At 56.2% G+C, this 26,430-nt stretch overlaps 1 protein-coding gene across 1 annotated transcript; it reads left to right on the top strand.

Moving 5' to 3' along the window:
• The first annotated feature begins 20,936 nt into the window (after nt 1-20,936).
• Nucleotides 20,937-25,582, top strand: CBX8 (chromobox 8). Its single transcript, XM_084751159.1, has 5 exons — nt 20,937-21,125; nt 21,518-21,561; nt 21,761-21,826; nt 21,922-21,988; nt 22,360-25,582. The coding sequence occupies exons 1-5, from the start codon at nt 21,057-21,059 to the stop codon at nt 23,194-23,196; spliced, it is 1,083 nt and encodes a 360-aa protein (XP_084607285.1). The 5' UTR covers nt 20,937-21,056; the 3' UTR covers nt 23,197-25,582.
• The last annotated feature ends 848 nt before the right edge of the window (nt 25,583-26,430 follow it).

The following is a 26,430-nucleotide window of genomic DNA, read 5'->3' as shown; positions in this document are numbered from 1 at the left end:
GACCCTGCGGCAGGATGTGCCTGCTCGGGCAGCAGTGGCTTGGATGTCCTGGGTAAGACCAACAGCCTTCTGGCTGGATTTAAGGCCCACTCTACAAGAGAGAACCCACATTTGGCACTGTGAGCCGAGACAAAAACCTGTGGTCATAAGTCCCAATGGGAGGCAATGCTTGTGGTGCTACTATGATCTGCCTGTCAAGCTGCCTTCTAACCACGTGTTTATACCCATGGAACACTGGTGTTATCAGCGTCAACTCATAAGCAGTGGTGAAGCTGGTGGGAACAAGTGACTGTGACTGTGGCCTATTTCTTAGCCATAGGTAGAATCTGTAGCCACCTCCTTCAAGTATGAGCTCTCTCTTACGGAGTGGGCCTTAAGTCCAGCCAGAAGGCTGTTGGTCTTACCCAGGATATCCAAGCCACTGCTGCCCGAGCAGGCACATCCTGCCGCAGGGTCTGCAGCCAAGCAGGGACGTTGGTGACAGTTCTCCACCATATCACGGAGGGGAGGGAATGTCAGAGGGAGGAAGGAGTGGAGTGTTGTGTAACAGTTTCCTCCGAGACTGAAACATTTAATCCTTCAGAGGAGCGCCTTTAAAAGAGAGGTAAACAACTAAAAAGAGGCTTCAGGAACTCCCTGAAACTGACCGGAACCACTAGGCCCCTCCCCGTTAGAGTACAGGGCCCAGGCAGAAGAATCCGGCTTAAGGCTAAGAAACCTGGGCTCTCCACAGCCACTGGACTGCTCCCAGCTCTCCACCCTCCCACCCCCTCCCCCCCTTTCCAGTGGTCCCTGCAGCCATACAGCACCTCAAAAACAGCCGAGAGCACCTTCTGCTATGGTGATGCCTCTTCCCAGGCACTAGGGAGGCATCTGGGATTTCAGACTCAGGCTTTGTGCCTGGGGATGCCCTGCCCTGTCTCCCTCCCGCCATTCAGAGTCCTTGTCTCTCTGCTGGAGCCAGTATCCCCCATTGACTGGGCTCTGTGTTTTTCACCATAAGGCCAGCACAGCATGGCACAGTATGTGGAAAGGCCGGATAGATACAGAGGGGATAAATGGGATAAATGAGGGCCGAGTCCCCTATTGCTGCCTCAGGAAAGAGGGTTCAACCCCAGGGGTGGTGACTACAATTGGCAGATAGAGCCAGGTTCCTGGCACATACATGCCTACCAGGAAAATGCCCTGGAATCCTTCAAGTAGTGCTTGCTCCAAGGACAGGGTTTCTCTGTGTGGCCCTGTCTGTCCTGGAAGTCACTCTGTAGACTAGGCTAGCCTCAAACTAACGAAGACCTACCTGCCTTTTCCTCTTAAGCCTAAGTGCCGGGATTAAAGGCGTGGGCCACCAGGCACTGTTCCCTCCTTTTTTTTTTTTTTTTTAAATCTCTGCTTTATCCTTTACCCTTCTTCATGCACTTAGGAAATAGCTCCTGTTGTAGCTTGTGGAGTGTTCTGTTCACTGTATCTCATCAGTTGCATCTTTGGCTTAACAAGTGCACCGCACACTCCTGCCTACAGTGCTGTTGTGCCCTGCTTCCCACACACGGCTGCAGGTGGGACACTGGGCCAGGCACCGTGGAAATGTCCTTGCTGCCTTTCTCTCTCCTCCAGGCCTGGCAGCAGCTTGAAGTTGTATGAATCACTGTCCTGACCATGGAGAAATGGAGGTGCTGAGACTCCACGCTGCCACTGAGTGGTTGAGCTTAGGGAACGGGGACATGGCTCCTAACCATAGCGGCCCATGGCTGCCACTTGGCGTCCCTATGGGAAGGATGTGTTGGCCATGAAGCCTCCCCGGCAGGAAAGACAGCATTGCCATGAACCCCTACCTGCCAGAGGCCTCTGCTATGGACCGAGATGAAGCCCACAAAGGGAGTAATTTTCTAGAGCCTTAGGGAAGGAGGCGCCTTCTACAGAGGGTGGCAAAAGTCATCCAGGGCTTCAGGACACCTAAGCTTGCAGCTGAGCTACACACTCAGCTCCTACCTGAGTTTGAGAGTTTTGTGGTGGCCATCTTGACTACGTGGTCAATTCCTTGGGCTATTCTGTGAGTGCTACGTTTGGGTCCATCTTGGTGGGCTGAGCTTCTCTGGCCCTACAGTTCTTGCCAGACACCCGCTGTCTGCCCTGTTGCCTGCTTCTATTCCCTGGCCCTCAAGGCATGTCCTACCTAGTCTATTCCCTCAATAGCATGTAGGGCTCCCCTTGAAGACACTTTTTCTCATCTTGTGACTTGACCATATGGCATGTAACCTCTGTTCTCCTCTCAGCCGAGGGAGCAAGATGACGGCAGAAGCTGAGCTTGTCTTATTGGTGGAAACACCCCTAGCCTGAGCAGAGTGCTTGGCCAGCAATGACATATCTAGGAAATCTGTAGATGAGTAAGCTAGCTGGCTGGACAGACTGACAGTCAAAGAAGGTGTGGAGAAGGAGTCTGGGAAGAGAGCGGGTCCATGTTTATAAGGATTTTCCTGCTGCCTCCTATGTGCTGCTGGTACAAGGGGCCCTGTAGTCACATCCTTGGCAGCCTCCTCAGTGCAGCAGCAGCAGCAGCAGCAGCAGGTGTAGGGGCTGGAGAGAGTGCTTTTCCAGCTGTGGTAGTGAGGAGCTTAGGGCAGGGATCTGCTCCTGAACCGAGGCTCTCCTCGTGCCACTTAGCTGTGTGGTGCCTACTCAAGCAAGTGTCAGGAACCTTGGTGTCATTTCAGAGTCTCCCTTGTGTCCCTACTATGCACACAAGGCTCACAAAGCACGGAGAAGCCCAAACCCTTCAGGGTGTGAAGCCTTGGGTGGAGTCGCTAGCAGCCAGTCAGGTCAACCCCCATCAGAAACTCCGAACCCTCTACGTGTCCCAGTTCCCTCTAGGAGAGCCCAGGGCTTTCCCAGGGGTTAATGGATTGCTCTTCCTCGGCCACTGTAACTCCTCTGCACCTCCCATCTAGGTGTGTCCCCAGCCTGTGAGCTTGAGAGCTGGAAGAGGAGAGACAGCTTTGGCAGGTGACCCCAGCCCTCAAGGTCCACACCCTGGGGACGCTTACAAAAGGAAGAGCAGTCTTTATCTAGCATGGAGTGAAAGCACCCTGGCTTTTCCTGGTTTGCTCCACTCTCAAGTTGCTTTTTAAAGTATCTTAGCCCTGCCTTGAGGGATGCCAGTGGATGGGGTGGCTGCCTTGGCAGGTAGCCCTCTGCTACATCCACTTCAGATGAAGGGGAATGGGGTGAGGGCATATCGGAGAGAGATCAAAAACCCTAGTCTAATGTCTTAGAGCCGAACCTGTCCAAGCTGGAGGAGGACGGAACTCTGGGTAGGGGAAGCCTACCAGGTTGCATTTGGACCCTACCACCTAAGCAGGACACTGGCAGTGGCAGGAACCCTGCTATCGAATCCTAGAGAATGGCTCTCCTCCTCCGGGCATGCCTGCTTGTCCTCCCGCGGCCCTGGCGAAGCTGGCACCACGCCATTTTCCTTCTTGGCCTTGGTGACTCCAAGGCTCAGACCCGAGAGCTCCGTGGCCGCCTACTCTGCATCTGAAGCCCGAAGCCCCCCCCCCACCTCCAATGGGATCCCCAGGAAGGGTTAGTGAGTTGTGCATTCCGCCACCACATAGTGAGTGTGACCCAGCAGCTCGGCCTCTAGGGGATTCAGGTGGACAAGAGCCTCCTGCTGGACACAGAAGCACTTCTTGTAGTGACCCTGCAACATCACCTGTGCGTGCCTTCAAAACACGTGCACAAGTGGGCTACGAGGCCACATGCCCAACCTCCCACTGACTGGCCCGTGGTCGCCTTCAAGATTGTCCAGGTTTGGCGTCCGGGGCTCAATGAGACACGCTTAGCCCATGAAGCCACACACACCCAGCGGGTCTGGCCGCCCTGTAATGACCCTCTACTCTGTTCCCGACTCAGATCAGTGGCCAATGCCGACTCTAAGCACGGCTGGGGCAGCCCGTGCTTTTGCAGGTGCACACAGGACATTGAGCAAGGAATCGCTTGGCGCTGGCTGTCAGAGGAGAGGCGACGAAGGTCGGGAGTGGAGCGGAAAATCGTTGTTTTTCGTGATGGGGGAGCGGCCCTAGGCTCCCAGCGGCGCGGGCGGGAGCGTCGCTTTGACGCCAGCCTTCTGGGCAAACCCATTCAATGCAGGGCAGCCCAGGCGAAGCCGAGCCAGGCTCACCCCACCCTCCGCCGAGGCTTGGGAAATAGGCGAAGTGGTCAGACTGGTTTCCGGGCCAGGATCAGGATCCACGCGGGCTGGAAGGCGTTGGTGGGGAGGACTGAAGCCCCGAGGGTGGCTTACAGACCGGCTACTCCAGGGTGCTCTGTTTTCGACCCCTTGGGGGTGAGGCGAGGGCAGGCAAGGGGTTGGGGAAACAGTTTTCAAGTGTGGGTCAGTAGACTGGACTGGCTGCTCCCCATACCCACAGCTTGCTTGTCCAGCCTCCACCAGGTGTGATCAGAAATTTTGGACAAGCTTTTTTCCCCCGAGCTCTGGGGAGCACCATGGAAGTGGGGTTTTTCTGATCTTGCGGGTGGGGGTTGGGTGGAAAAGTCAGTTCTGTCTTAACCTACAGAAAGACCTCACACCAGCCACGTGCACACGCCTCCGCTCCCCCCCCCCCCGGCTTTTCAGCCTCAGTTTCCTCGCCTATCACTGTCCCTAGTGGCAGAGCCTAGGTGGATGGGGGGATGGGGACTCCTAGAAGGTCAGTGGAGGAGGGATCCCAGAGCGGGCGTCCATGACCCCCACTGCTTCTCGATGGAAGAAATCTAGCGAGGAGCTAGGAGCCTCCGCTCTCCTATCCACTTGCCAGGCTCTGGAGACCTGCAGACAGGAAAATGGAGTCTTGAGAAGCAAATTCCTTGTTCAAAAGTAGCCTAATATTTGACTCATAAAAATGGCAGGCGCCAGGGTCTTGGGGTGTTTCTGGATGAAGAAAGGGGTCTCTAACTCCCCAGACCCACCCACGAGTCCTAGGTGTGGAGTACCAGCATAGGTGCGTCGTCGAGAGAAAGGGCTGAGCAGGCTGAGGGACTGAGGCGATAGTATTGCTATCCCAGGAAATGGAGTTTCCTAGGTCTGCAGACGCAACTGAGCAGGGCTGAGAATGGTCTTCACACTCCTCCTTGCTGCGATCTTCTTTGTGGTTGGGGGTGGGGGGACCCAGGACCTGAGTTTGTCGCTTTGGCGGGCTGTAGAGACCAGTGACCCACTCAACCCTATCAGAAAGCGAAGGACCCCGAGCTTTGAAAGTGATGAGTCCTCATTTTTTGTTTCGCAACGGGACCCCTTTTCCCTTAACCCCAGTGGGCTGGGGGCTGGGGTGGAGGTCCAATAGGGCTAGCTGGTGTGGATGAGGGCGGGTGGGAGGGGGTAGTCCTTGAGGCTGTGCCAGTGGCCACTGCACGCGGAGCCTCCCTTGGGCAGGGGCGCCGACCACAGGGGAGGGGTAGGGCAGTGCTCTGGCCCTAGGGTCAAGAGGCCCGCCTGTTTAGCCTGGGTGGGCTGCAGAGGCCCCCGCCGGTCCGCCGCGGCTTTGTCTGCGCAGCTAGTCTTTGGGAAGGCGCCAGCCGGGGTACAAGATGGCGGGGAAAGGGTGGGATCGCCGGCGCTCTGCACCCGCTGCAGCCCGTTCTACCCACGCCATGGCGGGGGCGGGCACCAGTCCCGGGGTCTCCTGGTGTCCGGGTCGCCCCCCTGTCCGCGACCCTGCACTGGCGGGCTGCCGCCTGCGCTTCGCTGAGATCAGCCCAGACCCAGGCAGCTGCAGAAAATGGCTGCCAAAGCGGCGCCAGTCGCCACGCTGCCCCGGGCGGGGGCCGCGCAGCAGTCCTGCACCCTGCTCCCTTCCTCTGCAAGGGACTCTCCTGAAGTCCAGACCCTCGAAAGCTCGGGGCATGGGGGCGAGATGGAGGGGGAGGGGCGGCTACCTGCAGGCGAGGGCTTACCGGGCTGGGAGTGAAGGAAGACACTACTGGAAGGGCACTTTACGTGTCCCCACCCCCACTAACATGCCCAGTGTCCTCTTGAGATCGCGACGCCCAAGTGGGGAAATGTTAATGGGGCGTTGACCTGGGTGACCGCTTGGACTCCACCCATCTAGATATCCTTAACCCCCCACCCCCCGCCAATCTAGACCATTTGCGCACCCCTGGCGTTGGAGAGGTCTGACCAGCTCAAATGCTGTCCAAAGGAAAAAATAAATAAATAAGTAAGTAAATAACCAAATATAAAGCTGTATGTGTGCAGACTACAGAACGACCCAAGCCCGGAACTCAGCCGAGAAGCTCCGGGTGTATCCTGGGGCGCCATGAGCCACTGCGGCGGCGGCGCTCAGCAGGTGCCGAGCGCCCACCACCCTCACCGCTGGCGGCCGCACCCGCCCCCGACTGCCTGGACACCGAAGGCAGCCGATGGCACCTAGGAGGTGCCTCTGGCCAGCTACCATTGCCCAGCAGCTAGCCTCAAACACCCTTCTCTTGCACCATGGGGAGCCCAAATCTCCGGGAGGGGCGCTTAGGGTGATCTGGACGCCCTGGCCAGGGACACGATTTCTGGGTAGGGTCGAAGGCTCACTAGGGAGAGTGAGAAAATTGCCTCTGGAGCTACAAGACTGAGGTCGCTGAGAAATAAACGAAAAGTGTGAATAGAGGCTCGGTGGGTGGGGTTGAGCTCCTGAGTTAGAATCCCTTAGCCTAGATCCATAGATCTGTAGAATCCTATTTCCCTGGTCAGAAAACACCCAGGCTTCCAGAGGGCCGGCCCGCACTGGCCTGGAAGAGGTGTGTAAATTTGGGTATTTTCCCCCCATCTGTAAGTTTCTCCTATTAACCCTCTCGCTAGCCGCTTTTTTTCCACGTCTCCTGATTTCACCAAGCAGCGACCGGGAAAATTAAAATTATCGAGGAATAAGAGGGCTAGGGCCAGGGAACAGGAGCTAACAGGTTAGGGACAGACTGTTCTGGATTCGGGAGCGGCTTTGCAGCTGGAGATTCCGGGGAAGAGAAGAAGCGCGTTTTAAAAAGCACGTCCTTGAGCTGGGAGAAGTTGGAGGACAGCTTGTGCTCCGCACTCCCCCACGCACTGGGCTTAGTGTCCATGTACACAGAAACGTGGGTTTGGGAGTTTAATGTAAACGTCTTCTCTAAATGGGCTTGGACAGGTGTGGGGTGCGGTGAGTTGTGTGCGCGCACGGGGTGGGGGTTACTCAGAAGATACAACCCAGGTTTCCAGGGTTCGAAGATCGCCTTCATCCATCAATGGTAGGGGTCCGAAGCTGGGCACGGACTTGAACCCTCTTCCCAAGAGCACCCTCAGTCTCTCCTCAGCCTGGAAGCAGCAAATCACTAGCAAGGTCTAGGAGGGATTGAGCTGACACCGACCCTGACGGGGTTGGCCGCAGCGCTTCCTTCTGCAGGAAGTGCGATGCGGCCGCGGAGGGCCTAAGCTAAGTAACTCCCCAATTTCGAGTCTGTGTTTTCCGGCTGTGCCCACTTCCGTCACTAACATCCCTCTGGAGAGGCCAAGTTGAGGGATTTGTGATGGAATGGGAAGGATGCCCCGATCTTTCCCTGTTCCCAGTGCCCTTGCTCATCTTTTTCCTACCGGACTCCACCTGCTTAGTGTTCCTAGAGCAGGCTGTCCAGTAGGGGGCATTCCTAGAACCGAGCTCCGTCATAGGCAAAGTCCCAGAGCACTAGGGTACCCATTGTCTTAGCTGTCACCTTTGGGTCTCTCCTCTTCCCAGCACAGAAGTGGGATCCCCAACGGGTAGCTCAGGGACTTAGGCCTGCTTCTAACAGCCGCAGGTGCCTCAGCGACCGCCCTGGAGGAGTCAATCGGACACCTGTACGTGCGTGCTCCTGCGAGCTCCTGCCTGCGGATGGGGGAGGGAGCGAAAGCGCCCTAGGATCGAGGTCCCTTCTCCCCCTGAGTTTGACGTGATTAGGAGTCTCGTCCCTCGAGGATTAGCGACGTAGCGACACCTTCTGCCTCTGCCAGTTCCCGCCCCACCGTGGGCCCAGTGCTAGGCACCTGACCTCCACCCTACACTCGTTGCTCCATTGCATTCCGCCTGCAAATCCGAGAGTCCCTCTTCTAGCGCACTCCACTCCCCCCACACCGTCCGCAGGGTTCCCCCCCCCAACAATTGGCAGGTTTTTTAAAGTAACCTTTAAATGAGACATCGATTTATCATTATCATGGTTGTATTCAGAAATCCAGCCCGAAGGGACGCCCAGGGAGATGCTAATCTGGTGGTACCCATTGGCTGTTGCGGTTTGCACACCCCCAGCCCCGCAAGCGTTTTTTCTTCCGAAGCTAATTGCTCTGATTAACGGGTGGAGGGCAGCGCCTGGGAGAGGGACTCTCGGATTGTTCCCAGAGCGCGGTGCGTGTGTGCATGCGTGAACCTGATGCTGCAGAAGCTACTGCGGCAGCGACACACACAGCGACACACACACACACACAGACCACACACACACACACACACACACACACACACACGAACACATATACACACATAAACACGTTAGCTCCCCTCCCGCATCCGGGCCTTCCCGCCCATCCCCATTGCTCGCTGGGTTTGGGGAGGGGGGCTCGTGTGGTGGGGATGTGAGCAAAAGGGTGGGGGGGGGGGCGCGAAGAAAGGCCGAATGAACGCCAGAGGAAGAATGACAACGAGGGCGAAGGGGAGGGGATGATCCTGGGCAGAAAAACTGGGAAGAAGGCGCCAGCAAAAATGGGGTCTAAGCAAGGAAAAGGGGTGCCGAAGCGAGTGGCCGGGATGCCAAGGGAGAAAGAATGGGAGGAGGCGGGGAGCGGGCGGGGGCGGCTGGCTCCTTTCCACTCGTGAGAGCCCGGTTGCCGAGAGACGCGCTGGCCAATGAGCGCGCACCAGCTCAGCCCGGCGCCTGCCGCGTGTCCTTATATGGTGCGGCCGCTCTGCTGGCGCTCGTGCACATCGCCATATAAGGGCAGGAACCTAAATACAGGCTATACCTTGTTCTCCTCTCCCGGCCGGGGCGATCGATGAGGGCGCCGCCGAGCGGCTGCGGTGCGCAGGCTCCGGGAGCTGGCAGCGTGAAGCCTGCGGTGGCCACTGCGCTCGGCCAGATGTGGCCAGCCCAGAGGCAGCTCGGCCAGCTGTGGTGCTTCGCCTCCTCCCAGCCTGCTTTCCCTCCCCCACCCGGGTTTCTGAGGTGCAAATGCAAATGAATCAGGATTGAAATCTAATTGCTTTTGTTTTCAAAAAAAAAAAAAAAGACAGGGATGAATCTGTGTTGGGCTTAGAGAAAGACAAGTGCTGCGTGGAAGGTGGGAGCTAAGAATGCCAGGAAACCAAGCCGAACTCCTGGAGAGAGGAGGGCTAGTTCTTCTGAGATTTGGCTTGTCCCTCCGTTTTTTGAGTCTCGGTACACCACCTTCCCTGTCCCTTTGCTCCTAGCCTGTCTAATGTCCATGGCCCAGGCCCAAGGGCAAGGGCTATAATGAGGCTGCCACCATTAGGAGGCTAGAAGCTGAGCCAAGGGACGGGTGCCAATCAAGCTGTATAAGGAAAGAGTAAGAGGTGTGGCCATCACACCTCTCTTCCCAGTTGCTTCAGGGGCCTGCCTCTTTGGTGACAGCTTACTGCGGCAGGCCAGGCTCCATTGAACCTAGCTCAGGGAGTAGGTCACCTGGGTAGGATTGGTGTTGGGTGGGAAAGGAGAGGCAGCTGTTCCCTGGTGAGCCCTGCTCAAGCCCCAGTTGTCCTCTGAGTCTGCTTTGCTCGCAGGTCCCAGTGCTCCACCAAGGAGTACTGCTTGCATTCTCCCGACGATAACTGGAGGGAATCTGAGGGGGAGGGTCCAAGGACTGTGTTGAAACCGAAGGACTTCTAACTGGGCCGAGTTAGCCCCAGTTTCCCCACCCAGTCCAAGCAAGCTCGAAGGTAGCTCACCCAGCACCCCCACCGAGTGCAGACTGGCTGAGAGCTTTCCCTCACTGTTGACTGGAGACACTCCTGGAATTTCCCAGCTCGACAGTCCCTACCGGTGGGTGGTCTGAGGGAGGTCTCAGTCTGAGACTAGTAGTGGTCCTGAGGATGCGGTCCCCTGATGCACATCCCAGAAACGCTGCAGGGTTTCCCTCTCTCTGTCTGCAGTTCTGACTGAGGTTATATATGTCTACGTAACTGGAGCTCCCCGGTGCCTGGAGATGCCTCCGAGAGCCTCGCCCTCCGCAGAGGCCATTTCCAGTAGCATGATGCCACCTATAGCATGTACCTGGAATTAGTCCGACTTACAGCTAGCCGCCCCGTAGTGTGGAGCAAGACCGAGAAGGCTGTCCCCTCTGAGTTGTGCTTCTGATCAGGCGATCTGGCCACCTGGACCTTCCCGCTGGGACTCTTCCTCCTGCCTCCTGAGCCCTCTGGATAGGTGTTTGGTAGTGCTAGGCATCATGGGAGGAAGTGAAGCCAGTACCTGGTACATCTTGGACAGGAATATGCTGTTCCCATTAGGAGTTCCCCATGTTTCGGGCTTCTGTGGGCTGTTCTGTGTGCCTCTGTGGTCAGCAAGTATTCTCGGAAAACTTCAGCACACCAGTAAACCGGTCTGAATGCCCTCCCTCCCTGACACGCATGTGGTGGAGACCAAGAGGCTCCAAGAGGGACTGCTCTAAATGCACACTTCCAGGGAGAAAACAACTTAGCAAGCCCTGGGGCAGAGCAAAGCCAGGCTTGGTCACTGTGGCATGGTCACCCACCTGAGTCCCAGCTTAGCAACGAGAGGTGGCTTCCACCACAGATCTCAGCCACCCACTCTCTCAGCTGCCCTGGGAAGGAAGTCATTGGCAGCAGGAACCCCCCCCCCCCCCCCGTGCACCTGGTCTGTACCAGTGAGAGCCACTTGACCCCCTTCCCTTTGGCCCTTGCACTTTTAGGTGTCAGATTTAAGTCAAGCCTGTCCCTCAGCTTAATATGTTCTGTAGTGAGTTACTCACCACTCTGCCACTCCGTATCTCTCCTCATTTTTTTTTAAACGAGGTTAACAAGCTCCCATTAAAGGGTGACATGAGGAATATCGCCCAAGATGCATTAAGCACAGAGTGTATGACGGAGAGCCCTCATTGCAGAGATGAGAGCTATAGACACCCATTCTGACACATTTCTCTTATGCCAAGTTGCATTCTAGGTTTGGGGAATAAAAATGTTTGGGCGCTGGCGTCCAGCACTCCCCAGAGGCTCCCCTGGCTAACGTGTCGATGCATAGCAGCTTCAGCCACGTCCCACCCTTCCACAACTTCCTGTTCTCCCTCTCCCTTCTCCCTGGCTGGCCCCTGCAAAGGTCCACACTGACCTGCTATGGTAGCCTGCGACTCTTTGCTCAGCTTAGGGATGTAAAGGCAAAGGGCCCTGAGTTCCTGGGATTCAAAGCACGTACATGCAGATGTGGATGTCTGTCCTTGCAGCAAAATGGAAAACAATCTGCTGGTCTTACTGATGGCAACTCAACCTTGTGGTTCAGCACCTAAGTTCTTCCTAGATTCTGCTGAGCTTTGAACCCCACAATTAGGAGGGACCACTAATCTGCAGGGGGGCAGTGGGCGGGTGGGTACTCAAGTTAGCATACAGATTCAGAGAGACCACAGTGACACACCGACAGGGACAGAGAAAGTGGCTTTGTCTTGCTACACACACACACACACACACACACACACACACACAGAGAGAGAGAGAGAGAGAGAGAGAGAGAGAGAGAGAGAGAGAGAGTTTTTCTCTTTTCTCTCTACCCTCTGTTGTGGAATTTCTCAGGGCACCTATGACTTTGTCTGTGAGCCCCCGTGGCTTCTGGGTGCCCCTCCCTTGCAAGAAAGAGCACCTTGAAAGCCCAGCCAGATCCAACCCGGCCAACTCACATTTGGTTTTTCCTTTTCTATTGGGCATTGCTGCTGACCAAACTTGAGCAGAGTTAAGCACAAACTTTTCTCCTGACAAGACTTGGGGATTTGTTCCTAACAAGCTGAAAAGGAAGATACCAATCCCTTTGCCTTCTTTGGGAAATGCAGAGGGAACCGGTGAAGAAGCCCTCTAGCTCCCAGCCCTGAGGTAACCTACAGCTGGTCAGCCCTTGGTCTCCTTCGCCAGCCGCCAGCCGGGGCTGCTCTGCCTTTTCCTTGGGCTGAGTCTCAGTGCGCTCCTTTTCTGGGGCAAACGAAGCACTTGTCCTGGCCCTTCTAAGTTGTGTGGTACCCACAGACTAGGACAGGGCTGTCCTTGGGCTCAGCTTAGAACGGGGGTGGAGAGTGCAGATCTGCAGGCTCCAGAAATAGTCAGCTAAGAGAATTAGGTGGCGTGCTGATATAGTCCTGCAGACTTGAGAAGTTTCTGGTGTGAGAGAACAGAGCCCTGCAAAACTCTCCTGCCTCTCTTCTCTGCTGTTAATTCTGAGTATTGTCCCCTCCAAAAGAGAGAGACTGGAGCTGAACCTCGCCCCTGCACTCCCCAACCCAGCCCATCCAGCTTTTCTCTGGGTAGATCAAAGTGGCTTGGAGTTTTTGCTTTAGTATTCCTGAGAGCCCTTCCCCAAGGGTGCCGCTCTCCTCAGGGAAATTGTGGCAGTGTGCTTCAGTGAGTGGCTCCCTCTTTTATTTCTTTCACTGCCCCTCTCACCTCTAAGATAAGAAGGTATAAACGGGGAGGGGGGCATGTCACTCCTCCTGCCACTCAAAAGGACTTCTCTTCAGTGGGCCTGACGTCCTCTGCCTCCCATCTCACTCTGCACTGGCCCCTTCCACCCCAACAATTATCTCCTTGGCTTCTTCTTGCGGCGGCGGTGGCAGCGTTGACTTTAAGAGGAACTTAAGAATTATCTCTGAACTCTTGTTTGTAAGTCTGAATTGTTAAAGATAATGCGTCCATCTTTTCAGTAGGAGTAGAGGTTGGGGGGGGGGAGGCAAAATGACACTCCAGCTCTTTCCCCCCTCCCAGTATTTACTGCAAAGGGGAAGACAGTGTTGGTGGAGGGGACAAGTTCTGCAAGGAAAAAAAAATATCTCTTGGAGCCTAGAATCACCCAAAATGGCCCTGAGTTACAATTCTGGTCCGAATTCATTTACCGTATTTATTTGCGGATTTCCCCCTCCCACTCCTCTTCATATTTAGAAAGATCAAGAAGGTTTTTAATGTGTAAAAGATGTTTCTTCCCATAATGCCCCCATCGCCGCCCACACAGCCATTTATGCTGCTTTGGATCCAACGACTTCTGTTGCCACAGTGGAAGAGGTAACTACCCTTGAGCAAGAAGTGTTCTGACCCAGCTGTTCAAAGACTAGGGGATTGAGCTGGGGAGGGTACAGACAACGGCGCTAAACCCAGGTCCCTGGACACCCGCCCTTCATCTTTTCCTGACCGACTTCGCGTCTATAGTCCTCTCCACCAGGTTTCAAGCTAAGTGTCTAATTACAACACCCACACCCACCTGTCCCCAAAGCACACACTAACCCTTGGGACCACACCAGATTTTGAAACTTCTACCGTGGAAGAGGCGGCGGACAAGAGTCACAGGCGGCTCTTACAGCGGCCCCGCCCTTCACCGTTTGTCTACCGAGTAGCTGAGCTCGGTGAGGTTTGAGCCTTGATTCTAAACTTCCTCTCTTTCTGATCCTAAGGACCCGACACCCTCAACAAAACCAGCCTTTCTAGCCCTAAGCCTGATTCCCGAATCTTACGGATGAGTCGACGAAAAAATTTAATTTGCCTGATTGGTGTGTTATTCCAGATAAGCCATTAATATGCAAATCAGGGAGTTGGGCTCACGGAGTGAATGGAAGCGGTGCGGGTAGGCGCGCAGGACAGCCCCAGATGTTTGCATAATTACTTCTGCCCCAACTTCGGGAGTGCAAAATGTCAAGGGAGGAGGCTGTGAGCGTAAATAAGTAATACATCCCCAGAATCTGGTTTACTAGTGTGTATGTGTGTGGGGGTGGGGGGCAGACACGGGACGGGAGGGAGCGGCTTCCTTCCCCGCAGGGGAGAGGCAGGGCGTCGGGCGTCTTTGGCTAGGGCCTCCTGGCAAGAGGGGTCTTCTGGATCTTTCTTGGAGGACCAAATCGGCGATCGGGAAGAGTGGGAGACGAAGTCACCGCTGGCTCCGCGAGTCCTGGCAGCCCCGTAACTTGCATCTGGGCATGCTCTAAGCATAGGAGCTCTGGCCTCGACGCCTGCCAGTGTACCACGGTTGGGGCCGCTCTACGGAAACCCTGTCCCTGGGTGAAGTCAGTGACGGGAGACTACAGTGTTGAATGCTGAGGTTTTGTGAAGCCCACTGGGATATCACTGCATCCCCCCCCCCCCCGTAAACACGTGAACTGCTGTCTTGGGGCTTGCCGCCGGCAGCGCACGCCCAGAGTTGCCCACGGCCGCTGGAGGCCGCCGGATCCAGCTGCTCCATGCGTCCTGGGGAAGGCCGGGCCTCCTACTGTCTATCTGTGCTTCTCCGGCTGGCAGTTTCCAGCACCTCGGTTTTTCTGACTTCTAAAACAGAAAACTGGACTCTCTGGGCTCTCTGCGCAAACTATCTCTGGAGGAAATGACACTTTGTCTGGAATTAACTGGAGCTCTCCGAAGTCGGGGGTGGGGTTGGGGGGAAGGAGTCACTTCAATTGCTTCCGCTTGGGGGCGGGATAGGAAGAGAGAAAAACTGAAGAAGCAGACCCTGCCTGGCCTTCATTTCTGGAGCTTTTGGGGGACTGAACTGTGTACTGGGCGCGGGAGTGGTTGTGGTACTTGGCGTGCTCCGCCCAGCGTAGTTGGCGACTGAAAGTGCCTCCCTGGGCAAACTCCAGCTTGAGGAGGTCTAGGGGACTAGGCGTCTTGACAAAGCCCAAGCTCTGATGCCACTATCCCTTGCTTGGCTTGCAACTCTTTGTCCCCCGCCCGCCCCCCCCCCCCCCGCCATGGTAGATGTTCCCTATCTTTCTAATGGGCACGGTCACCGGGAATAAAGGGCGAGCCCCGGTCGTGACGCAGATCAGGGCCAATGCTGAGTCAGGAATATTATCGGGGTCACTCTACATTTGAGGCGCCTTGAGCCACATGCTGCTGCCAAAGGGTTGTGTCTTCGAGGACAGCCTAAGAATCCATATCGCAGTCAGGGAAAGCGGCTTCGATACATCCCTGATCTTAGATGGGACGCATAGGCACTGTATCCCTACTAAACCACCACCTCACCTCACTCACCCCTCCTCACGTCACGATCCCTCTCTGGACTTGGCCCTGCAGTGCCTTGTCTAAGCGCCCTTCTTAGCACGTGGGTGGTGGTGCAGCAACTTCCCTCTCTCTCGGGCCCACAGCTGAGCCACCTCCCCTTGTATGCCACTGTAGCCTCCCAACGACGGCTTTCATAACCAACGCTAGCTAGGCTGCTTTCCCGGGAAAAGGCTGGGAAAGGGGGAGGGGGGGGTCCGACCCACGTCGCGCATGCGTGCTGTGTTAGCCGCTGTGCGCGTGCTCCAGCCTCCAAGCACTGGGAGCTTGCCAGGCAGGCGCTCAGAGAAGCGCTGGAGTTTCTCTTGGGCTAGCCACCATCCGGAGCGAATCCAAACTGCGTCCAAAAGGTGCGCAGACAGATTCCCAGGAAGGATGGGTGCCCTTCTTTGGCAACTAGCTGCTACCCAGTTGTAGCATAGATAAACATTTCTCGCCGTATTTCTCTCCTTCCTTTACATCTCATGTAATCATCCTGTGGACCCTGTTGGGGCAGGCATGTTAATACAGCTTTTAGAACTTTAGTAAAGTCCGGGGCTTGTTTCCCCGCACTTTAATCTCAGCGCTCGCTAAACAGGAGCGGGAGGATCTCTGTGAGTTCAAGGACAGCCTAGTCTACACAGAGAGGGCTATGCAGGGAGACCTCATCTCAAACCACAAACAACAAACGGACACCTTAGTGAGAGTCTGTACACAGAGGTACACACCTGTAACCTCTGTATTTGAGAAGCCGAGGCAGGAGGATGGCAAGTTTGATTACAGACTGCAAAACAGCAGAGCTCTGTCTCCAGAAGTACATGTAAGAAGCTGAAACAGATCAAATTTAACTTGCCCATACAGGCAAACTGCCCACAGCAGTTGTAACTGTGGAGATTTCCACCCACATCAAGCCTCCAACTCCAGCTGGGTCTAGAACCTCTCACCTTTCTTGCTGGGGGTTCAGCCCAGAACCTGACCTCAAGCCCTTTCTTACCTCCACTTTTTCCTTTGGGGTGGGGCAGCAGGGAAGGGGGTGGGACACAGGGGACAGACAGACAGCGGCAGACTGACATGTCCTACTGTGAAGGGCCTGTGAGCTCCATCTTAGGAGTTTCCAGGCAGACCCTTTGCTGTGTGCCTTGTGTTACCTTAGATGGGTGACCTTCTCTGGATGCCCTGAGTGGCTGGGGCAACCGCAGGGGGATCCACAGCAACTGCTCTGTGGATGAGCTTAATTTGGGGACCTTTCTTCCATGGAAGTGTGTGTGTGTGTGTGTGTGTGTGTGTGTGTGTGTGTGTGTGTGTACTGTGGCTTAGGGGGCAAACACCAAACGCCTCTGTCTACCAGTGGTCACGCCTTCTTTGTCAGCACTGTCCCTAGGAGGGAGTGAGAGGGGACTTAGAACAAAAAGAAAGCCCGGGCTTGCTCTGAGAGCTTCCTCTGGAAAATGCAGCCAGCCTGCACAGGGGAGGCCTTCGGACTTCTTGTCCAGAGCATCGTGTCTCCTCGCGCTACCACTTTCCAGCGGCAGGCGGCAATCCACTCAGCAACGCGGCGGGCAGATCCAGCTCCAAGTCAGCAGGAGGTTAGCCACGGGCCACAGGCCCTGCAGAGGCCAAGGTTCACATGGCCACGCCTGGGAACTGCTCTTGTTCACTTCACAGCTCCAAATCCGCCCGCGTGCGTGGCCAAGACTGGGCAAGTCCGACGCTCGCCAAGCCGTGCAGTTGAACCATACCCAAAGAACTAGACGGGGCCTGGCCTCAGCCTCAAGCTGGAGGACACGCTGGGGCTTGCTGCTCTGGCCCGGGATCCGAGAGCCCAACTCGGCGGTGCGCTTGTTTTAGCCTGGACCGCGCGTCAACCTTGGGCGTCCCTCTGGGAGGCTGAGTTGACGACGTCCAGGCTTAAGTGGCCCCAGACACTGGTTTGCAGGCCAAGTTGGGCTCAGGGAGAGTCTGGGCACCTTTGGGTGGCTGGGTGGGAGAGGGCGGGGAGGCAGGCACCCTGCCCCTAGTAGGAGCTCTTGACAGAGAAGAGCAGTGGGAAGCCCAGTGCCTAGGTCACCTAAGCTGGTGAGGAATAGGCCCGGGGTGCTGGGGAAGGTGGGGGGGGGGTTGTTGTAGCAGGTGTCCCCAGGCAAGCGGGTGCTTGCAAGTAAACAAAGAAGCCGGGCAGTTTGTTGGGGGGGGGGCGTTAAGAGAATCGCAGACCATCACTTTCATAAAAATGTGATCTAAGAGCATTTGATTTCCACTTTCACTCCCCCCTGCATCCCCCCCTCCCCGCCTCTGCCCCAACACACTCACTGTCTCCAAAGACACTCAAATTGCAGCCATATGGGCTAAAGTAATAGGAAGCAGTTACCTTATTTACTGCAGAGGCGGCGCAAGCAAACCTGGTAACAGTGACTGCTAGAGATGGGATTAACAGCAGCTCTTGCTCTTGGAAACTTCTGTTTTGTTTGGTTTTGGGAGGTGCTCAAGGAAGCAGCGATTATCTAACTTGAAAGGGGGAAAGGCCTCGCAAGGAGGAGACAGAAAGTGTGGAGAATTGAGCCAGTGGGCAGGGGAGGTTTTTGTTTTTTGTTTTTGTTTTTAAAGTAGGCTATGGGCAAGCCTCCTTTCATTGGTTCCAAGGATAGCGCTAAGAGCTGAGCAGCCCGAATCCGCTCCAGGCTTGGTGGGGATAAGGGCAGTTTCCAGTTCTAGTGCCCCCTCCTGGAACACACAGGCATCTTCCCATTCAGACCTAAGCGGACCCATCTCTGGGCTACTGAAACCCGCAAACCCATTTCTCAGCTCTCTGCTCCTCCCATTGTTTCTAAACTGTCCAAGGGTGCCGAGTTGACACCTTTGCAGGCCTGTTCTCGCTCCTGCAGCTGGAACCACGTTGGGTCTGTGCAAAGGTGGCTGCAGAAAGACCAGAGACAGGAGCCAGATTTCCCTGACCTGATCGTTCTGTTCCTTTTCTCCGCTCCTGTGAGTCCAGCTCCAACTTCGCAGTGGGCTCCGAGGAACCCTTAGGCTCCCGAGCACTGATTTTATACTAAGCACGCCTTTAGGGAAGAATTGCCACCAAGCATAAAGGTAGGAAAGTGGAGCTAGAAAGCAGACATGAGCACTAACTACTCCACCAGAGGTGGGAAGAGCCAGGGACGTCCTCTCTTGACACCAAACTTCTCAGGTTAATTAGACAAAGACATAAAGTTTAGGGAGTGAGCAGAGGAAGAGAGAAGAAAAGAGGAAGGAAGGAGGAGGGAGAAAACGGAATGGAAGAGATCTGAAGTTTTTCTCTTTTCTTTCTTTGTGTGTGCGCGTGTGCGCGCGCGTGTGTGCGTGTGCGTGTGTGTGTGTGTGTGTGAAACTGAAACCAACAACCCACGTCGGGACTCGCCTCCTGAAAACCTCAGGTCCATGAGGACACTGGAGGGCACGCACAACCTAGGGACAGAGTTCTCAAAACTCAAGCTGAAAGGAAGTCACCACTTTTTTCCAGACCCGCAAACTTCCCAGGGATAGGAAGAGGAGATGAGGAGAGCTGATTGCCTCCACCACCACCACCACCTCGCAGTTCCCTGCCTCTGCTTTCAAGGTGGCCCTGAAGGAAGCTGGCTTGCACAGCCGAGGCCCCCGCCGAGCTCGGGGTGGCCCAACAGCCAACGCCCCGCGGCAGGCGGCAGATTCCAGGCGCGGGCAGGCGGAGCTGGGTCTGGAGCGACCCGGGCGTAGGGCTAGGGTGGGCTTTCTCTGGGCGGGGAAACCAGACACTTACAGGCGGCTGAGGCCGACTTTATTTTTACTGCCCAAACTGTTGGAAAGTATTTAAGCTTAAACAGAAACAGCTGTATCGCTGGCACCGGCCGACGAAACTATTTGTTACCGGGAATGACTTTTTATGATTAAGGACGCAGCCGTCGGCGGCCTCTTGAAGGCGGCGGGCATAGGTCGCCCGGGCGGGCGATCTGGGCATCCTGAATGCGCTATTCGTTAAGAAGCGAGAGGTGGGTCTTCTCACCTGGAGCACACCTTGTAATGTCTGGGAGTGAGGCCAAAACCTGGAACCCACGAATGTTGAGTCAAGATGGGGGATCCAGGAGAACCGGCGAGGCCATCAACTGGCGCACGTGGTGCGCAGCGTCTGGAACCCGAGACCAGCTTTGCGCTTCCTGGGGTTCCTGCCCTTTGAAACAGACTCCTTGGCTCCCTGTTTTTCTTCGTCGTTCTTTCTCTCTTCCCTCTCCAACCTCCTCCCTGGCCAGGGGAAACTGCTTCCAGCCAAGCTGATGCCGCGATTGAAATATATTGTGTGTTCCAAGGAGTGGGGGCATTGTCATCTGGAGCTTGGGTAGTAACAGAAGTGTGGGGATTAGCTGCTGCTGAAGTTCGCACTTCAACAGGGGTTGCCAAGAGTGGAGGAAGGAGAGCCTAGGAGCGAAAAGTCAGCGAGCGAGTGCACGCCCATGTGAGAGGGGTGCAGGCATCCCTGTGCGACTCTTGTCCCCTACTCGGGACTCGCTATCTTCGCGTGGAGGGAACCTCTCTTCCAGGCCGCACTAGATACCACTACACCCCTCAACGTCCACGCCGAGGTTTCTTGTCGGGTGTCCTCCGCACAAGTCGTCGGGAAGAGCCCGAGACAGGAAGTGTGGAGCAGGCCCGCGGCGCCCCCAGCCGCTCAACCCAGAACTTGCCAGGCTCTCGGCTCTACCTCGAAGGTCACCCGCGCCCTGAACCCACCCAGGCGGGGACAGACTTGGCCAGGATTGGCTTCTCACAAGGCCGAGGAGTGGAGTGGGCGGGAACCGTAGGCTGGGTCATGGGCAGTAGGCAAGGGCAGGTGGCTGCGACTTCGGGAACAATGCGGGGTGGGAAAGGGAGACGGGCGACCCCTCCTGCAGGGTCTCGGCCCAGGGTGGGCTCAGGCGATAAACGCCGGCCTGTACCAGTCTGCTTTGGGCTTTTGAGCCTGGAGAAGCGCCCACGCCAGCTCGGCTAGCGGGGCCCGAAGGGTGGGCGCGGGCAGCGCTGTGCGACTAGAGACCACGGGCAGGCACATTGATTTGTTAGCGGGATGGGACTGGCGAAGGAAGGAGGGGGCGTTGCCATGGAGACCGAGGGTGCGCGGCCGCAAGGGAGGGGTCAGGGAATTAGTGGGTTCGGCGCGAGTGCGCCCGTGGGACCGGGGATCCGGGCGCGGCCCGTTGCGCCCCAGCACCTGTGCATTGTGCTGCACCGGCGGAGGGCGATGGGGATAGCTCCAGCCCTGGCAGGGGCAGGTGGGGAGGGCCTGGGTCTGCAGAGGGGCGGCGCCGGGGTGGCACCTACGCGGGGAGCCCAGAGAGCTCGGTGGAGACACGCCTTGCACCCCGGGAACCGCTGGGCAGCCGGGCGGGGGTGCGGGGGCCGGAGCCTAGGGCAAGCGGCCCCCCTGGCCAGCGGCTCAGACTGACAGCGGCCGAGCCCGCCCCGTTCCCGTCACTTCCGCTGACGGCACCCCCGTCCCTCCCTTTGGGTCTCTGGAGTGGCCGGAGACTCCGCCCCCTGGCGATTGGAACGCGGGTCACGTAGCAACGCGGGGGAGACGGGGAGAGGGGCGTGGTCGGGCGCTGGTCCAATCAGCGTCCGCAGAACGGGCCTGGGCCGCCTGGCTTTAGCAACGTCGTTAGCAACACGTGGGGCGGGAGGAAGCGCCGGGTGGGGGCGGAGGAAGGGAGAGCGCGCCGGGAGGGAGGAGAACTGACGTCAGCGGGAGAGTATTATGGGCTGTCGAGGGCTGGCTGCTGCTTTTCTGCTCCTGGAAGCGGCCGAGGGGGGAAGCGGCGAGTCAACATGGAGCTCTCGGCGGTGGGGGAGCGGGTGTTCGCGGCCGAAGCCCTCCTGAAGCGGCGCATTCGCAAAGTAGGTGAAAGGGACGGCGGGCGGCGGCGCCGCGGGCCCTCCCTCACCAGGGCCCAGGCTCCCTCCCCCTGCTGCAGCCCAGCCTCCCTTCCCCCAGGTCCCAGCAGCGGCCGCGGCCGTGGCGGCGGTGGCGGCTCAGCCCCTGCGCTCTCCTTAGACTTGCAGCGGTGCACAGATTGCATGGATGGGGGGCGGGGTGGGGGAATGAATGCGGGTGCATGCACTTTGTGCAGCGTTTCTGCAGGGTTGCTGCAACGGGCTGGTGCCTTTGGCGGTGGTGTTTGGAGCATTCATCTGGTGCATGCATTTTCGCGTGTATTTCTTGTGTCCTCGTCATGCATTCCGCCCCACGCACACATACATACACACATTTTTCCCTTTTGCATCCGCAGGGACGCATGGAATATCTCGTGAAATGGAAGGGCTGGTCGCAGAAGTAAGTAGGTTATATGCAATCGCAACCCCACACTGGTATTGAGGGTTCTTTCTTCCTCTTCTCCCTTTTACACTGAAATACAACACAAGGCAGCCGGAAAAGTTAGACACACCACAGACAAGCCCTCTGCTCCCTCCCCTCTCTCTCTCTCTCTCCTTGCTCCAGGACCTGATGTTGTATTCTTCCTGATTTCCTTTAGGTATAGCACGTGGGAGCCTGAGGAAAATATCCTGGATGCTCGCCTCCTTGCAGCCTTTGAGGAAAGGTACTGGGATCTTAGTCCGGCCCCTCACTGGACCCTGTGCAGGCTGACTCCAGGGCAGCCAGGACACACCCCCTTCTATCCCTTTCTTTCTTTAGGGAACGGGAGATGGAGCTCTATGGCCCCAAAAAGCGAGGACCCAAGCCTAAAACCTTCCTTCTCAAGGTATGGTCCAGTCTCCAGTGGTAGAGTGTGACATTCAGAGGGGGCATCTACGGGGCTTGTAAGCCAATAGGTGTCCGTTACCTTATGCTTGTTTGCAATCTGGGAGTGTTCTGACAGCACCCAGGGAATCCAGAGGTGGGACTTAGCGACACCGGAAGGCCTTTATTTCTCCCTACAGCCATCCCAAGTAAACCTATGGTGGAATACAAGGAAATGGCTGCTCCCAGACAGTGCCTCTTTCCCCTCCCCCAGATTAGTCCCCACTCAGTTAGAATTTCCCAGGCATTCAGGGAAAGTTGGGCAGTCAAGGCTTGGGGGACTTATGGGGGTGGGGCTCTGCTTCCTTCCCCTCACTGCCCTTCCTTCTGCAGGCCCAAGCCAAGGCAAAGGCCAAAACCTATGAATTCAGAAGCGACTCTGCCAGAGGCATCCGGATCCCTTACCCAGGCCGCTCACCCCAGGATTTGGCATCTACTTCCAGGGCCAGAGAGGGCCTTCGGAACACCACAGGTCTGTCCCCGCCAGGGGGCAGCGCCAGTACAGGGTGCAGGGCAGACCCACCTCGGGACCGGGACCGGGGTGCCAGCCGTGTAGATGACAAGCCCAGCTCACCTGGGGACAGCTCTAAGAAGCGAGGACCCAAGTCCCGGAAGGAACTCCTGGATCCGTCACAGAGACCCTCGGGAGAGCCCAGTGATGGCCTTGGAGACTACCTCAAGAGCAGGAAGCTGGATGACACCCCTTCTGGGACTGGAAAGTTCCCTGCTGGCCACAGTGTGATCCAGCTTGCTCGAAGGCAGGACTCAGACCTGGTGCAATATGGAGTGACCAGTCCTAGCTCAGCAGAGGCCTCTGGGAAGTTGGCTGTGGACACCTTTCCAGCCAGGGTGATAAAGCACAGGGCTGCTTTCCTGGAGGCCAAAGGTCAAGGTGCCCTGGATCCTGGTGGGCCCAGGGTTCGGCATAGTTCAGGCACCCCAGGCTCAGTGGGAAGCCTGTATCGGGACATGGGAGCTCAAGGGGGAAGGCCCTCCCTCATCGCCAGGATCCCAGTGTCGAGAATCCTGGGGGACCCTGAGGAAGAGTCCTGGAGCCCCTCTCTGACTAACCTGGAGAAGGTGGTCGTCACAGATGTGACCTCAAACTTTTTGACCGTTACCATTAAGGAGAGCAACACGGACCAAGGCTTCTTTAAGGAAAAAAGATGAGTTGCTGGGGATGAGGCACCCAGGACCAAAGCAGGAGAGTGAGCTCAAATGTGGCTTAGTGCTTTTTATTTCTGGGTGGCTGTGGCCTTCTGGCTGGTCCTGTTCTTAACCTCACACCTCCCCCGGTCCCTTTTATTCCTCCTTCCTCAGTTCTGGTTGGACAATTATCTCTAGAGTTCTATTTTCTATTAGATGTAAATATGTTATTTAAGAAAAATATCTAAATATATATATTTCAACTCTTGAAGTTCTTTTATTTAAACAAGGGGAGAGAGAGAGAGAGAGAGAGAGAGAGAGAGAGAGAGATTGTGGTTTGGTAGGGCAGACAGATTGAGCTGGTACAGGAGGGGCCCCTGTCCCGCAGGGCACTAGGAAAGTTGGGGGCCTTGGCGCTGAGATTCTAGAGGCTGTGTGGAGGGACTCAGCCCGCCCACCTCCTCCCTCTGCCAGACTCCTGGCACGGAGGCAGGATTTTTCCTCTCTTTCCTATTGGCCAGCCAGGCCAACAAAAGGTTGGCTTCCCAATCAGCTAAAGGGGGTGGGGTCAGACCAGTTTTCTTCTTTCTATTTTCTTCCTTCTCTTCTTCTCCTCCTCCTCCTCCTCCTCCTCCTCCTCCTCCTCCTCTTCCTCCTCCTCCTCCTTCTGACTATGAGGTCTATTAGGGAAAAAGTATTAACTCGAATAACTTTTTGATGTGTGTTGTTGAAGGTAAAAACAAGTCACGAGTGGAGCGCAGTTCTCCCAGAACCACACCAAGAGATGCACTTTATGGAGGTGTGAGTGCAGTACACGCGGATTGTGTGTATGTGTCATGTGGACAAAAATCTCCCCGTTCCCTCGATTCCTTCCCCTACTTTGCAGAGAGAAAAGAAATCCAGCAAATTTGTTTACATTCCCGAAATGCCAGGATAAATTGGGAGGATTGCATGTCAGTGCCCAGAGTGCCAGACAATTGGTTTACAAGAAAAATGTTCGGTGGACTTTTCTTTATGCGTCCTCTAGCCTCGCCAGAACAGAGGGCGGCCCCACCTCCCAGGAAGACTTGGACAAGCCTGGCTCGCCTGGGGAGGGTGGGTCCTGTTTTTTGAGGACGGGTCGGGTAACGGGCTGTGCACTGGCCAGGCTGGCCTGGGGGGGGGGGTCGTAGCCCGAGTGGAACTTGGTCAGGTGGGGCTCGAGGAGGAAGGGGCTTAGTAGGGGTTTCCACCCAAGAATGCGCAGAACGTTAGCTCCCCCCTTCCCTCTTTCTTAAAAGCAAAAGCTGTAATTTATAGTCCTTTTCGATTCTCGGACTGCTCGCTACATGAACTCAACTCGATGTTCAGACTCTGCAGAAGGGGGCGGGAGGGGGGGAGCGCGAGGTGGAGCGAGAGCGTCCAGGGACCACCGGTGACCCGACCCTCTACGCCCCTGGTCCCAGCCTGCTCCGCTCTGCTCCGTACCTTGCAGCTGGGACTCAAAAGCACAAATCTGTCCCTTAGCCTACCGCAGCCGGTGCAGCAGGGACCCTAAGGCCTCTCCACCCTCCCAGCCCTTAAAGGGCCAGCAGAGGCTCCAACTTCCAGGGCTTTGGGAGGTAGAGGCTCGAGGCTCTGCTCCAAGGACTAAGCACAGACTTTGGGGGCGCAGAGTTGGGCTGGGGGAGCTTGGTAATGAGGAGGGACCCCAGCCTTGTCCTGGCTCCCCATCTCCAGCCTCAGTCTCTCTTCCCTCCAGACTTTTTTTTCCCCTTTAAAGAGAGGGAGAAAAAGAGGGGAAAACGGGGTGATCTACATGTTTTTGTTTTTGAAAATCAAACTGCGCCTAAAGAGAAGCCCCTAGAATGGGGATTTTTAACCTGCTCAGATTTGTAAAACTGGTATTTTCGACTTTGTATAAAGAAGTGCTGTTGACCATGTATCTGTCTAGATGTGGACCCTATTTTCAGATGAGCCTGCTTTGAGTGGTTCAACTGTGTCCCCGAGTGGATGTAATTCTGGGGCAGGAGTCCCCATCTGACTACCGACTTCCTTTCTTTTCTGTCCTTCCTGCCGGCCCTGCACATCTTCCTTCCTTCTGCCTCCTTGGTTCTGCTCTCACTGCCCCTGTAGTCCCGCCGCTGCCGCTGTATGTCTGTCCATGCCGTAGTGTGTGTCTCCTTAGCTCGCTCTTGAGAGGCTGACCAGGGGGGTGGGTGGGCAGGGGTCTGGGGCCGCGTGCCTCAGAGTCTGCAACTGCAGATGGGCAAAGCGTGTTGTGAGGTCTATGAATTCTCAGATATGTACAAATCCCCAATTGATCTTCGCCTCAGCTCAAGAGTGAAACCTCGTACCTATCTTCTTGGGTTGTGGATGTGTCTGTATCCAGTATCACTTTTTATGTGTTTAAATATATACTTTGTAAATAGTCACGTGTCTTGGTTTCATTATTTAATTTTTAAAAATGTATTTCCTAGAACAGGGAAGAGGTTGCCTCCATCACTACCCATTTGGTGCCCATTACCTTCGCCTCATACTCTCAGAAAGGGCTGGGTTCCAGGCAAAGGCTCTTTCCCAATTAGGAAACCTCTCTGTGCCAGGGAAGGGAGGTGGGTTCAGGAGGGAGCAGGTCATGACCAGTTTCAGCTGTCCCAGGAGCTGTCTTCACTACTGACTTGACTTCAGTGGGATCCAAGCAGAATTTGGGGGACTCCTGAGATGATATGCGACCTCTGGGCTCTACTCCTCCGAGTAGCACCACACCCCCTTCCATGCCAGATGCCCTCAGCGCCTGACACCCGGGAGAGCCTTGCCGACTTGCCCATAATCCGAGCATGCTCCCCAGTGCTGTCACCACAGGACTTGTGCCCCAGACCTCCACAGCGTCGCCAGCGCTCCCCGAAATGCAGAGCCTCCGTCTATTGATTGAGGAATTGAATTCGCGGGTATTGCTAGGCAACTGCTTGCTTGGAGCCGGCGCAGAGCGCGCTGATGTGATTAGTGAACCTGGAGCCGCAGATCCTCAGCCCCGCGCTCCCACCCCTAGCCCCTACAGCTTCTTGGACCTTAGTGTTCTTTCGGGTACATACACAAGGTTGGAAGAGGGGGTGTTGAGAGGGAACATAGCATGGGGTACTAGTGGTGGGGGTTCTAAGTCTTCTAGATTGCAGACTTCTCAGCGGGGGGGGGCGGGGTCTTGAGGCTGCAAAGGCGACCCCACACTCTGGATTTCCAAAGAGGACCTCACACCGAACCAGGAACCTCCACCCTCTCATA

The sequence above is a fragment of the Acomys minous genome (genome assembly GCF_964271855.1).
Source record: "Acomys minous genome assembly, chromosome: 12".
Lineage (NCBI taxonomy): Eukaryota > Metazoa > Chordata > Mammalia > Rodentia > Muridae > Acomys > Acomys minous.
This window is presented reverse-complemented; position numbering and strand designations above follow the sequence as displayed.

Excerpts from the sequence above, each read along its gene's own strand:
- CBX8 (XM_084751159.1), top strand. The coding sequence starts at position 21,057 with ATGGAGCTCTCGGCGGTGGGGGAGCGGGTGTTCGCGGCCGAAGCCCTC. Across the intron at positions 21,126-21,517 it reads TGAAGCGGCGCATTCGCAAA|GGACGCATGGAATATCTCGT; the intron begins GTAGGTGAAAGG and ends TTGCATCCGCAG. Across the intron at positions 21,989-22,359 it reads CTAAAACCTTCCTTCTCAAG|GCCCAAGCCAAGGCAAAGGC; the intron begins GTATGGTCCAGT and ends TTCCTTCTGCAG.